General features: G+C 37.0%; 1 protein-coding gene across 2 annotated transcripts in view; it reads left to right on the plus strand.

Annotated features, from left to right (window-relative positions):
- ipo11 (importin 11) overlaps positions 1 to 15,674 on the plus strand; it is a 172,323-nt gene that overhangs the window by 69,590 nt on the left and 87,059 nt on the right. For both annotated transcript variants that reach the window (XM_084390373.1, XM_084390374.1), the window contains exons 17-19: positions 8,449 to 8,482; positions 8,731 to 8,771; positions 8,861 to 8,977. In XM_084390373.1, coding sequence (XP_084246499.1) covers positions 8,449 to 8,482; positions 8,731 to 8,771; positions 8,861 to 8,977 — 192 coding nt within the window. The remainder of the gene's footprint in view (positions 1 to 8,448; positions 8,483 to 8,730; positions 8,772 to 8,860; positions 8,978 to 15,674) is intronic.

Consider the following 15,674-nt stretch of genomic DNA (forward strand, 5'->3'; position numbering starts at 1 on the left):
TAACATGTAAACAGTGTAACGCATTCCTGCTTATTGATAATTCATGTGGATATTTCTAGCATCGCGCTGTTTACGCCGTCATACTGCCCAACCCTAACATGCACTTATTTATTCATTGATATGTTCATTGTATTTATGGAAGTCGGTGTAGTGTGTACCAAGGCCGTTGAGCGGCCCACTCTCTCATGTCATATCGCCTCTGCAGGCTCCACAGGCTCAGTAGAACCAGTTTAAATATTTAAGTTGTGGAGATGACAGACCATTAGCATGCTGTTCAAATGTATGAGAGCTCCCGGCCGAGCGCGCTCGCTTGGGTGTTTGTGTATGTATTTACGTGCGTGCCACAGGAAATTGAAGTCAGAGACCGTGGGAACGAGGCAAACCATGGGCTCACCAAACACCATTAACTCTCTTTCAGCTGTGCAGCTGCTAGGTATGTGTGACAGGGAATCCAAATAAAGTTTACCTGTTTGTTATTGGCTTATAACACAGAGTAAAAACCCAGCTACATTTCACTCAGCGAAACCATCCAGGGAGGGAATGGCAAACAAACAAGTAATATTGAACGATGGAAAACGGGACAAACTGGGAATGCTGAATGCCGGTAATATATTAATTTAATGTATTTCACATTTCATCCTAAACATGTCAGGCATAGAAATGTTGTCCCGTCTCAGGGGTGAGTCTCAATTGGCAACAGGGCAATCTGGATGTAAAACCTGAGGCATTTATAGCCTGTCATCAATACTACGTCTTATTTTTTAGGGGGTCACTTGAGATGGTTTGAACATCTAAGCGTTCATTTTTGGTTTCTTTCTTTTGGAGCAGTATAATTCTGTTGTAGCATTAAAGGGATAGTTCACCCAAAAATAAAAAATAGTCATCATGTACTGACCTTTATGGCATTCCAAATGTGAATGACTTACTACATGTTTGGAACTACATGGTTTTCTATGGAACACAAAATAAGATATTTTAAACAATGTATTTTTTGTCAATGTCAATTTTTTTTATTGGTTATTGGGGTCGGATTTTGCTGTCTTGATCCAATTGCAGTTTTTCCCACAGAATTTTGTGGGACTATAAGGGGCTTGACCTCAGAAGAAAATTATATATTTTAAAGTTAAATGCATTAATATGGTCCACTTTGGGAGCACAATTTAGTCCTCCAACCCCTTTTCAGTGACCAAATTGAAGAGGTATTTGCATTGACTGGACTTTTTAGTTGTGGTAGTGTCCGGGTAAGCTGGGGACACACTTAAGACTTAAAGACTAGTAAAGAAGAACAGTTTCAGCAGCAATCATTCTCCCCTCCGCCATGTTTAAAGTTTATGGCCCACTTAACACAGGAACTTGGGTATCAAAATTACCCCCAAGCTTCCCAATGGTAAATATGTCTTGAGAGGGCAATTTTTATTATATAGCACGTGAAGGCAGCATAAGCCGCACTGAAAACGCTTGAAAACACCAGATCATGAGCTTGCCTGTGTGTAAGACACAGAATTGTAATTTTTTCGGTGAGCAAACCCTTTAAATGTAACCATTATCTACAGTTCATTCTCTTATCTGTATAACTTCAACATTTTAACAAGCTTAATATTCACTTTATTGAGCCAGCAAGCAGACGGGCACTAAACGGGTAGTTTACTTTCTGAGCACATTTGCCGACTCTACCTTCGTGCTTTTCCACAAACGCTCGTCGTCTGAGCATGGAGAGCCGTCAGCGCTCTAGAGGTGCTGTCATGTCAGTGTGCAGACTCGCAGTTTGAGTCGACTTGACAGTTGCCTCGGGCCTGAAGGCTCCAGGCAAAGACAAACTACTCTTACACAGCTTCAACATAACAACTCTGGAGATTTTTACCCTCCTGCTTATAAAACAACCCATTTGGTCATTTCTTGGGTTCAATTAAAGCTCCACGAGCCTTAGAAATTCATTATAGGCCAGTCATCCACCATTCAAATAATGACATGTTGTGGTCTGTGTTGCTTTAATTTCAGTGCAAGAAGTTGCAGATTTGAGCTTTGTGTGAGTGAGCAATTATTTTAACAACCAATTAAAATGGCATTTGTTTGTCAAAACGTATGTTTACCAAGAACATTTTATTTGTGTCCTATCCAAGGGGTTTTGGTTAAGCACAGCTTTCAAGGACTGAGATTATAGTACGAAATAATAAATCTTAAATAATAGATTTGAAAATATGATACATTTTCACATGCCTTGGCCTTTTTATATTATGTAGGAAAAGTTGAAATTGTTTCTCCAAAATGGTCTTGTCCAGTATATAATCTGAATCGTGTTGAAATAAAAAAAATTTGTCAGATGCTGACACATTTGATTCGAATAGATAATTAATATTAAATTAAAACATTATTTCACAAAATTGCTGTTTTTTTTTTTTTTTTCTGCATTTTTCATCGAATAAATATAGCTTTGGTGAGAATAAGAGACTTCTTTCAAAAGCATTACAAAATGTTTTAACTTTTGACCACGTGTATATATTTATAGCTAACATTTAAATATTTTGTATATATTTTTATATTGTAATACTTTCACATTGAAACTCAAATAAAAAGACAGTATATTTTACATATTTTTTAAGGGCATCTTTTTTTTCTAAGCTTATTGAATGAAGGTCAGTATCATTTCTGCCCTGCAAAAAAGATTTTTTTTTTATTGTTTATGTTGTTTTTGACCCATGTAACATGCTTTAAGATTTTCAGTTAGGTCTAACAAATAAATATACAGAAATGTAATAATCAAACACTGCTCTTCCTAAGTCAAAGTCAGTTATTTTCTCTTTGCCTTTTTTCTTTGATTAACATTAATGACAGTTACTTTAAGACCTGACGCACATGATGCAGATCTAACACGCATCCTATTTTCTCACAACTCTATTCATTTAACACTTTTTAACTCCTCTAAGACTGTGCTTACCAGGATACTCGACAAAACTGGAATTTTGACATAATTTTGTTGACAATTGTTTTTGTTTGTTCAAGCACGAAAGAGAACTCAATGCTGGCAATGACAGCTGGCACGCTGTCTGGTTTCGCCGTTTGTTCACAGAAAGCCGCTTTACAGACAGCACGCCAGCATAGACTTGAGTTCTTTTTTGCATCTTATCGCACTTGAGTGGTTTAATGGCACTTGAATCAATGATAATACGATTATATAGCACAGCCAATGGATGACAAAAAATAAACGGATTGCGTTTTTAAATATTTTTAAAGTGTTAAACTGGAGAAAAACGAATGTACGCAAAATGAACACGTTAATTTTGAGAGCTTTAATTCGTTTATGAGATGGTTTTGGTCTGAATGGATGTCAGCTGTGTTCTTTTAATTATTGACCTCTATCCTAGGCACAACAAGAAAGCGTGTCAATAACACTGTATGTCTAGGTAATGTGAAGAATGTGCAGCGTTTGGCCTGTTCAGAAATGAGTTCTCTTGCCTCCAGGATCTTTCAACACAGCAGTAGATCATTTATCTTATATGTTTCAACATTGCCCGAACTCTATTATGCAAAAGGAAATGAGATCGGGCTACTTCTATTTCATGGTTTGTCAGCTTGAAAAGAATAGACTAATCGCTTTCATATGAACACACCCTCATACATATATACAGCTTGTATTTGCAAATACTGTACTGCTCCTTCACTTGCACTGCTGTTACTAGGGGAAAACTACCTCCTCTTTAATGTTTTGACATCTGATATACATGAAGATAAGTCCAAAAGAAGCATTGTGAGGAAATAATCGATTTTAATAAAAAAATAAAAAACTTAACATTATTAACTATGCGTTTAGAAGAAAAAACAAAACAAAAACAAATAATGTGTATTGAGCTGTTTGAGCTACTTAAGATGAAATAGCTAAATACCAGGAAACTGGTATTTTATTTGCTAGGGGCTGACTTTTTTTTATTTTTATATATATATATATATATATATATACATACACACACACACACACACACACACACACACACACACACACACACACACACACACACACACACACACACACACACACACACACACACACACAATGTCTGGTTCACTATCTTTGTGGGGACTCTTCATAGACTTGATGGTTTTTATACAGTACAAATCTCCTTACACTAACCCTACCCCTAAACCTACCCATCACAGAACACTTTCTGCATTTTTACATTTCCAAAAAAAAACTCATTCTGTATGATTTATAAGCTTGTGTACCCATGGGGACCTCAGTTTAGGTCCCCACTGTGACACGAGTCCCCATGACTCTGTGTGCATTCAGGTTGAAGTCCCTACCGGAATAGAAAAACAGGTACACACACACACACACACACACACACACACACACACACACACACACACACACACACACACACACACACACACACACGTGTATTTTTATATATATATTTATAAAATAGATTGATTTCAACTTTTATCTTTGGATGATCACTTTAAAACTTTAAATTTAACAAAATAATTATTTTGTGTTTATCGTTGTCCCAGATTCAGACTTTCAGTATATAAAAAAATTCTATTTATATCAAATTGTTCATATTATTGTAGTTATAAAATGTATTTATTTATATTTAAATTAATTTATGATATAATTATTATATATTATAATAATAATAATATTGTATATTTTATGATGTAATTGATAACTTTTTACAAACTAACATTGAGCAATTCATTTGTTAGAGTATTTATTCATCTTTATTAATAATAGTCGATAAAAATGCAGCCATTCATAGTTCATGTTAGCTTAGGTCTATTAAATATTAACACAAAAATGTATTTTTAATTGCTGACATTAAGATTACTAAGATTGCTTTTGAAGTATTTTCAGTGTTAGTTCATGTTTCCTAATGTAGTCATTGAATGCTAAAGTATTACCATATAATTTTAAATATAATTTCAATATTTATTTTTTGCCACTGTTACAATTAAGAGAGTTCCTAACTTTTGACACATACTTTGCCTGTAAAGTTACGTCTCTAAAACAAGAAGTATTTATGCTGTTTTTTAATTTTATTGTAATAAATAGTATTTTAGAATTTCCAGTTTTCTCAAATACTTTGTATTTTAATATTGTAAATGTTCAAAACACAAAAACTATAGCCAAAACAAAACACTGTGAACGATGAACAGCGCATGGATATGTGTTTGCGTGGGAAGTCTTGTGGGGGAATTACCTTGGCAGCTGTGTCTTCAGCGATTGCTTGTGGAGACTAATAGCTATTATTCACCTATCTCCATTCAGACGAGCCGAAGAAAGCAGGATTAGATGCTCATATCCATATCGGGGGCAAGCTGAGCAGGCTGATAACAGTGATGCAGGCAGTCCCATACTGATGGGCCGCTCTGGTTGGCCAGGTGGCACGTGGACTCGTCCGACATCCGCAGGCAGGCATATACCTTGTTAAAGGGTTCCTGTCACAGAATCCCATCTCCTCGCTCATAATTCCCTCATATCTGCTGGGTGGGCGCTCTGTACTCTGGCAGGGAGCAGAGTGCTTTATTTTCAGCCGGTGTTTGATGTTTTACGCCGCGGATGCCTCTGAGAGCGAGGAGGCAGCCTTGCTTATCTCTGCTTTTAATCCTCTGTAGAATATGTAAGCCCTCCTAAACCCATTTCAATGACGATGGATTGAATTGGGGAACTGACGATATTGTTTCTGTTAGTTACATGCTTTACAGTCTGTAGCTATGAAAATGCTTAGAAAATAGCAGGTTTTTGTGTGTCTTAATTGGTTGCCTAAATACTGGAGCGTAAAAGACGTGCAAACTGTACCATCTGTGCGGCGCTTCTCTTACAGTCTTCCAGCTTTAGCCTTCTACACTGTAAAATATTAATGATTCAACAACTTTTTTTTTTCTTTTGTCAAATCCACTTTGATAATTAATGTGGTTCAGATAACATGCTATTTTGAGTTTCTGTTGATTAAACCAATCTCCTTAATTGTATTAACTATAATTTTTTATTTAAATTAAATCAAAATTTTAAGGCAACCAGGCAACTTTAAGTTAAACCAACAATATTTTTTAGTGTAGAGACTCACACTGACAGTTGCTGTATCTGAAATCACATACTTTTGTTCATCGAACAATAATAATGTAGTTACACTTTATTTTAAGTTATCCTTGTTACAGTGTAATTATACAATTATGGACTAATAATTATGGAGTAATATTAATTAACAACATGTACTTATATGGTTATGGTTTAGATTTAGGGTTAGTTGCATATAATTATGCATAATTGACTGTTTTGCCTATAAATGCATGCAAGATGTGTAACTAGGACACAAAGTGTTACCTATAATTTACACAGCTGTGGTAAAACAGATATAAAACAACTTGCCAATATTATAATCCTGGCCGATACAGATAAACTGATAATTGTATTCCGCTAGAAGTGTGTAGTGCTGTTTGGGTCTGCAGAGACATTGTCCTCTGCCTGTATTCTTTTCTTTTATTGTTCTAATGCCATGCTTGGGACATTTCTGGACTGCAGCCTTTGGCCAGTGGGCATGTCTGAAGCTCTATGAAGCTCCGCTAAGTTGTCATGTCTCGACACAAAAACAATTTGCTGACTGCTATCTATAACTCAACAGATTGCTAGGGATTGTAATTACGTTTTAATGATGACACGTAATTATTGTTTATTAGTGAGACTGAAGATGGCTGAACTCGCTCGCAAATTACTTTTAACAGTGTTAGTAAATTTGTTAATTTCAGTGTTTTAAAGATGAACTTTAATTCAGCGTTAAATAACAGCAAAGGTAATGTGAAGTTTACTTAAAAATAGAGGAAACGAGCAAGGACAATTTAATGTACAACATAGTCTGTTACTGATAAATGTAAAAAAAACATCAAATCGACCAATGACCAATGGTATGATATTTATTTTGCATCCCTAAGTTGACATACTGCTTTTTTTCCTATACAGTACAAAAACAAAGTGGCTGAAAGTGAGAGTTTCCAGCATTTCTATTAACATAACAGAGATCGTTTTTGATATGCTGGAGCAAAGCAGCTGCCAGTAAGAACGGACTTTTAATGGAAGGATTATTCAGAGACGAATCAGACCAATCAGTAGTTAAGATGTCTTTCTTGTCCATTTCGGGCTTTGTCCGTTCACTACTTAATAAATGCATTGCTTCAGGCCCTTGGCTATTTCTCAGAAAATTGCTTGATCATTAAGTTTGATGTGTTGGGGAAATTTCATAATCTCCTGCTATTGCTCGTTCTAAACCTGTTTGTGGAGCGCAGCATGCTGTCCCATCAGCCTGTGTAATAGATCATTTTGAGAGGGTGTTGGGGTCTGTCATTAGCCACCTGCTTGAGTCACACTCTTTATGCAATCTTTGCTAAACACCCTCAGGCTCCTCTGTTATCCCGTACCGGCAAGACCTTTTAATGATGTTAATTTTGTTTTGGTTACAGGCTAACTCTCAAGATTCATATGTTGAGGAAACTTGAGTAGGCTTAGAGGTCTCTTGTCGACATGTACCACACTGATTTAAGGTGAAATGAATGGCTGTCCTTTAAAAGAGTTCTTTGGAGGTGAAGCTTGTAAAATAGTTTTTCCTAGCTCAGTTTGATATGCAGGGAAAACTTTAAATAAGTATGTTACAGTATGTTAACTGATTCACTGCATTTATTTTATTAAAAAAACTGAACAGTTGCATTATGAAATATTATTATAATGTAATTATATAGTCTTCTATTTTAATATATTTAAAAATGTAATTTATTCCTGTGATGCGAAGCTGAATTTTCAGCATCATTACTCCAGTCTTCAGTGTCACATGATCCTTCAGAAATCATTATAATATGCTGATTTGCTGCTCAAGCATCATTTCTGATTTATTATCAATGTTGAAAACATCTGCTTAATAATGTTTTTCAAACCGTGGTACTTTTTTTCAGGATTCTTGGATGAACAAAGTTCAAAGAACAGCATTTATTTTAAATAGAAATTTGTTGTAACATTATACATTTCAATATTGTCACGTTTCTTAAAAAAAAAAAAAAAAAAACGTTTGAACGGTAGTGTGTTGTCAGGGTTCCTACAGTGATGCAAATTAATGGACATTTTACACTGCTGGAAGTGTATGTTTTAGTTATGGCAGCTTTCATACATTTCATTAGATATTGAATTAAAACAATCCTGTAATACAGAACCAGTGGAAAAGTCATAAAAAAAATCATCTTAAAGCCAAGGAAAAATGATGAAAATGTTTATTAATATAAATGTTCTTTATATAAACTAATGAACCAGTGAAAACATTTTGGAAATGCATTGGTCAGAAGGTCATTATTTCCATTACATTTGGTGTCACTGGTGGTGTGGAACATTCTCCCATTAAAATTTCATACTTCACAGATCAGATCACGCTTTATTAATTTTTTAATAATAATGAAAATTTTTCTCTGTTTTAGGTTCGCATCGAAACGGCCACAACTCTAAAGCTGGATATCCTTTTCTCTGAGTGATGCTGAGCCTGTCGCAGCTTCCAGTCTTTACACCAGAGTGGTCATTTGTCAACTTTAATTGAATGCATTTAAGCACACTTGTAATTAGTTTGCCTATTAACCCATAGCCATTCCCGCTTGTTTGCGTATGATTACTTGAATCACTTTCATCCTCATTCATCTTCATGTCTGATAATCAGGTGTGTATTTAAGAGGTCATTGTAGTCATTACACTTAACTCAGCCTCACCCGTCGATGACTTTGAGTTCAGAACTGAGCAATTCTTACCGGTAAGATGGTTGTTTTGAACATTTGCCATCATTACATTTCATTTATTGATTTAAAGGCCTTCATTAACGTCTATTTTATTCCTCTTCAGTACTTGGAGTCTATTTTCGGCCTGTTGTTCCAGCTGTTGCAACAGGTCAATGAATGCGACACCAAAATGCAAGTTCTCCACGTTATTTCTTGCGTCATCGAAAGAGTCAGCATCCAGGTGAGCTTCAGTCACCCTGAGAGGTCAAATGATGTCATCCGAATATAGAGGGTGCAATCTTTACCCCCTGAGGTCACATGCTTTTCTATTTAAAACGCTAGTATTTGTTGTTTTTGCACGCTGAAAGACACATATTGATGTCATGTCATTACCAAACCATGCTGACTGAGGACAAGGCCTCGACCTGCTTGAAAATGACCTTTTATTGCGTGAGCCTTGACTCTGAGCCATTTAAAGAATGATAGTTACATTAATCATGGTAGAATACAAGATTCATGATTTAAGCTTTGTTAGGTCAAACATGCAGAAATTACAAAGGGTCATACCGTGTAAAGTGGAAGCTTTTTGAGAAGTAATCCTCCGTATCAATTTTGTGCAGCACAGGAGTTATTAAATGCCCTCTACAGTGATTCAATGCTCCACTGTATATACTCAGCTTAAAGGTATAGTGGAGGATTTTCTTTTTCCGGGTGGATCATCAAGACTATTGGTCCTCCTAATTGTCAATCATTCTGGTGATATGTTTACGTAAGGCCGTCGTACGTGCTTGCAAGTAAGCATGTATGAGCGATGCCGACAGGAAATTGTAAACACAGCGTGCACGAGGAGAACTGGGCTCGTGCATGCTCTCTCGCACACGTTTAATAGGCGTTCCCTCTCTACGCAGGTAGAGTGTTGCGCATGTGCAAGTGGATAGGGCGGTTCTTTTCTAAAATTCGGAAAAATCCTCCACTATACCTTTAAAGTTTAGTCAAATGACCAGCATTAAATATGAAAGTGTTTCCACGCAACATGTTCATTCTTTTTTCCTTGTTTCTCAAATCTGTGCTTTATAACCATATGATAAATTAATTCTCGTTTTTTGTAATTACGAGCTTAGAAATATATATTTTGACTAGGGATGCACCGATGCATCGGCTGAACATCGGTAACGGCCGATATTTGCCTCGTTAACTGCCATCGGCCATCGGGAAATAAAAATGACATTCGCCGATGTCACATGGGCGTCAGTTTGGTTTGATATGCTGGGGACAGAGACGCATTCGGAAGTGCATTTTCAGAAGTGCTGGGTACAATGACGCATTTATTTTATTTTTTTCTATGAGAAAACTCCTTTTCTCGAGAAAAGAACTACCATGGTGTGTAGCAGAAGAAGCGGCGGAGTATGCACGATCCGCGAGTGCTGAAGACGTTCTGCACGGCTTTGATGGGTGCGCAGGAGGACACAAATGGGCGGCGACCGCTTCTTCCAGTGGTGGGAGCTTTTCCCTCAGCGCCGTCAACAGATAGAGCGTTAACTGTACACACCGCCGCCGACTTGAGCTGCAAAGAAGCTCTGGCCTCCCTGTCAAGGACGCTTGTCAAAAAGTACGGGGAAGCTTGACCGCTCTGAATAGTGAGTGAGAGCGCGCGCGCCATCGGGGCTCTCTCTCTCTCTCTCTCTCTCTCTCTCTCTCTCTCTCTCTCTCGCAGAAGAGCGCGTGCGCGCTTTAAATTAAATATTTTGGTATGAACATTCACCCGTGTTTTTTCCCTCATAAAAGCGAACACGAAAAATAAAATGAATATTATAATGTTTTTTTTTTGTTGGGTCAGACAATGATTACCAAATTTCTCTCTCATATTGCTCCTCATAACAACTGAAAAAGAACTTATAAATAAGGTTATAACTGTCAACCAGAAAGTGACATTAAAGGTTTTTTTTGTTTCATAAATTGGTCTGATTGAATTTGTGCTCATTCTAGGATAGTGTGATCAAGAGCCGAAATACTTGTATGTTTCCGTGGCACAAAAGAAGGAATAAATAACAAAAAGAAAAAACATCGGCATCGGCCATCGACCAAGTTGTTATGTTAAACATCGGTATCGGTATCGGCCCAGAATTTCCCAATCGGTGCATCCCTAATTTTGACCCTTGACAGATCTGCTTGACCTTTTAGCCTCCATGTTCTGAAGAGAGAGAAAAAAAATGCTTTTCAATCACTTGTAACTGCTTTTTTTTGCAAGTTCCTCATGCCACAGCTAAGCTAGTTTTAACTTTTGTTAAAGCTTGCTTCACTCATGGTTTAAAATCTGAACCGGCTGTCTTGTTAGCATGGAGTGCACATGGAGTGTTCTAGGCAGTTTTTGGAAATCAGATCAAATCTTTGGGAGCTATTGTAAAATCTTCTAGTTTGCCCATGTATTCACAGTCCTTGCTGAAAGGAAAGTTAAATTAATTTATTAATGCCTTTATCATGTGCCTTCTGAAACGTGACCTTTAGCGTCTTTCTGACATTAGATGAATACGTCGACAGTTTATGCGTCAGCAGGGTTTGAAATTAACACCCGCCAACCCGCCAAATGGGGGTAAAAATCAACTGTGGTGGGTAACGCTGTCAAATCACTAGCCAATTCGCCCATGAGAAAATGAGCTGCGCGAGCGCGATACTGGTTTTTCCTCGAGAGACATCATGGCTTGCAAACGAGCGAAGCATGGCAGTTGCTCAGTGTTTGGATGTACAAATGAACTCAAAAGTATTTTTTTAGTTCCTTCATCCGAGCCTCTGAAGAACCAGTGGGTTATGTGAATTTCTGATGTGTAATTGTTCAAGTTCAGACAGATAATCTTTCTCTCAAAGTCGTTCAATACTGTTTATGCATCAGTAAATCAAGCCAGTGACTAAACGATCAACTTCACGTCGTTTCTCTTAGTAGGATGAAAATAATCTTACTTAAACTGTGATTTATATATATATATATATATATATATACATATACAGAAAGTGATCAAAGAACAATCCCTTTCCAATCACCCAAGCTGTCAATCACACAGCGCGAGTTTATCTGGACACTTGCCAAAACTCGTTATGAAATCAATGACGCTGTTACGCTGCACAACAAAGCTCTTACTGTACTTACCTCATGTTTGCATAGGTGAAAGCATTAATGAGAGTACAGAAACTGCGTTGCAATGATAAGATCTTCATTCACGCGATCAACAGGCTGTCATCTGCTCAATGCTCATTACTGCAACCTTTTATGTGATGGGAATATATCGAAATTCTTAATCTTCTCATGATTCGTTAATCCCGATAGCTGTAATAGTAAACGTATAATAGCTGTAATAGTAAAAGTTTTCGAGAGAGTTCCACATGTAACGTTAATGTGAGATATTTCATATGCAAGCATGTCAGCCAATCACAGCAGTGGGCGTTTACACTGAACTCTCACAGCAGACACGCCCCTTCAAACAGAGCATTCAAATCAGAGGCTAAAATCAGGCTAGGAAAAATGCCTTTTATTTCTAAATTATGACAACTTTTGATCTAAAAAACACACTAACATTATAAGGGCACCCCAGGAAACATTCTAAAATAATAAAATAATCCATGCAATGGGACCTTTAATATATATATACAGAGGCAAATACCGAGGTGAAAAACAGCACTTCCTTACTGATACAGCTGAAGATGAGAGCTCTAAGGACATTAAGCATTTGGTTAACTGAAAAGACATTGTAATTTTCCCACATCCTACAATTTTAGCAGACCCTGGCTTATCCTGAGACCACAGGATAAGCCAGTGTTTGATGACATGTGTTTGAAGTTTCACAAAAAATACATTTTTGGTGAAAAGGATGAGGATGAAAAAGGAAGGGAGGAGATGGCTAGACAGGATTTTGGTTGAAAAAGAAATGAATGTATGAAATTCAAATTGTATAAAAACAAATATAAGCTGTGAAGTAGTTAATCTGGTGGTTTATTTATTTTTTGGGCTAGGAGAAGTTCTGAATGGCCGGTAAATTAATTTAGTAGCCAAATTAGCCGGTGAGTGACAAAGTTCATTTCAAACCCTGTGCGTTAGCGATGCCTGTTGGGTGATCAGAAATGTAAAACTGGGCCAATTCAGTTATGGAGAGGTAAATGAGAATTTATCAATCCTAAACACCTGAAGAACTAACAATATAGAAAATTCCTGTCTGTTCCTGTTTCTGCAAATCTTTCTGAAGGATCCTAATGTTAGGAATATGCAGAATTTTGAGAGGAAAAAAATACATAGTTGTGAATATCTCTCTTTATATCTCTCGATTATTTCAGTCCAATTTTGGGCCTCAAAATAAATAAATAAATAAATAAAGATAATTGTGCTAGAAAGTTTAAAATTAGAAAGTCGCCTTGTGAGAAAGGCAGACTGTTAGATAGAGATATAAAATCACAATTAAAAGAAATAATTAAAATCTTTTAAAGCTGCTTCGCCCTCAGAGTAAAAAAAAAAAAAACACTTTAATTGCAAAGTTATTTCTTCCAATTGCAAGATCTAAAGTGGTGTGAAATAAAGTTTCAATTAACATTTTGAGGCGCGAATGTAGTCATTAGGTTTGAATTGTTTCTGCAGCACATTTGTGTTGTTTATTTCACATGGAATGTTGTTGTGTCTTAAAGGCACAGCAGCACAAACAAAACCCTAAACCTCTATGGTATGATCTTTGTCAAGCCCTAGTTTTGTTATGCTGCATCACTTACAGTGCAGACAGAGCTTAAAAGTAGATTTAAAAGTAAAAGATATGAATTGACAGAGTAATCCGATTAATTCACAAAATTGTTTGCAATTATCTTAGTCATATATACACATAATTGTATATGTGTGTGTGTATATATAAATTAATCATGACATGCAAATACTGTTATCACTTATTGATGCATAGTGACAGACTGTTTGCAGCATATTTAAACTTTGTTTTCCTTTTAAAGGCACAATATGTAACTTTTTTGCTTTAAAAATAGCAAAAATCACTATATCTATGTTTTTTTTGTGTACTTACATTATCCCGACTGTTTCCAACAACTTTCAAACCAGGAGAAATTTGTAATTTAATTCGAAGACACGTCCCGTTTCTTTATTTCCGTTTTGTCGCCGTCATATCCGCGTTGTCCCTGGTTTCCGCTCGTACTGCCATAGCAACCAGAGCCCTCTGATAGTAACCAAGGCGACTGACGTGGACAACTGTGTAGTTTGCAATGTCTATTTGCACGCTGTTGTTGTTTCGTTCAAACATTATGGACCATGGCAAGCAGACTTTGGATAAAAAAGGAGAACTAAAACGAGAATCATTATCAGCGCGGTGTTTTCGAGATGCCGAGAGCTCCCATAGACAGTATATAAACGAGAGCTCCACGTCCGAGACTTCGACCGCTCCTACATGTACTTTATTAAACAGGTGAGCACATTTACATAAAACTAATCAATGTTATATAGTTCAACAATGATAAAATGTTAGAATATGATCTGTATGTTATTCTAATGTTGATCTAGCTTACTGCTAGTCTCATACAGACAGACTAACACATACATTTCAACACATTCAAATGCAGTTTAGTGTGCTAGTGTAATGTTAGACCAAGTGAAACAGCGCTGCGTTACCTCACAAGTTTAATTTGTCTAATAAACTGACCTGTGAGTAGTAATTCTGCACTTGCGTGTAGTTCGGTAGAATGAAATGTCCATATTCCTTTTATATCCGCGGGACTCGCGTCGCGTGTGGAGCTGATAGCTGTCTCTCATGCCTCGTTTCCACTGAGCGGTACGGTACGGTACGGTACGGAACGGTACGCATTTATTTGCGTTTCCACTATCAAAAGTTGTGAATGGTACCAAAATGCAGAACCGTACCGTACCACTTTTTAGGTACCCTTCCATTGGGGTACCTAGCACAGTGGAACGGTACTAAAAGGTGGAGCTAGACTCACTGCAGGACGTTGATTGGTTGACAGAGAATCGTCACTTGCGCGTGCTACAAGAGGAATGACAACATAAGAAGCGCCATTTTTTAATATACAGTTTAATGTAATACTACTGTTACTGTATCACGAAATGTAATTTTAAGAGTTTTTCAGGCGAGAATGTAGTTGTTTAAAGCTCAAATCTGTGGTTTATTTATAAAGATTTTTTTTTTTTTTTTCGGTTGTGAGATCCATGCGTTCAGCGGGCGCTCGGCGCTCATGTTTCCCGGCTGGATGAGCCTTGCCTGGGCGTTCGTCGCGGACTCCGACGGTAGTGGTTAAACATAAGATATAATTCGTTTTGTGTAGACCTAACGGGCGATCTTTGGTCTCGTGAATATATAATGAGTTCCCTGTCAATCGTTTTGGCTGAGGGCTAAGTTTAGTTTTATATTAACGTTATTTGTGTTTAACTACTTGTAATGTTAGAGCGCTGCATTTGGATATTTGACTGAATTGTTTGCTTTATTTCTTATTGTATAGCTTCTTGTACTTTACTTAAACTTTTATATAGAGCTCGGGATCGTTGCGTCACGCCGCAATGCATTGTGGGAATCACGGTATGGAAGTAGATGTACTGTATACTAGTAGCGTATAGTAGGCAGTAGGTAACGTTGATCATTTGGTCATTAATTTAGGTTATTTTTTGGAAAATGGTTCAGTATTGCTGTATTGTGAACTGCTGTAATCGGTCTCATGATCGACAGGGCAAACGCCTCATAAATCATATTAGTTTTCCCTATTTTCGTCGAATGGCTTGGGTCGCCGCTGGTCGTCAACCAGACGAAAACAGTGGATTATTGCACGTATGATAAATTTCTCCTGAAGTGTAACAAACCCGCATAAGCTTCGTAGCTCACAGAATCTGACAAGTGTGTGTGTCACCACTGATGCTTGGTTCACGGTGCAAACGATTGTTTTCTCCGCGTTTACTT

Source organism: Rutilus rutilus, assembly GCF_951802725.1.
Source record: "Rutilus rutilus genome assembly, chromosome: 19".
In the NCBI taxonomy this organism is placed as follows: domain Eukaryota; kingdom Metazoa; phylum Chordata; class Actinopteri; order Cypriniformes; family Leuciscidae; genus Rutilus; species Rutilus rutilus.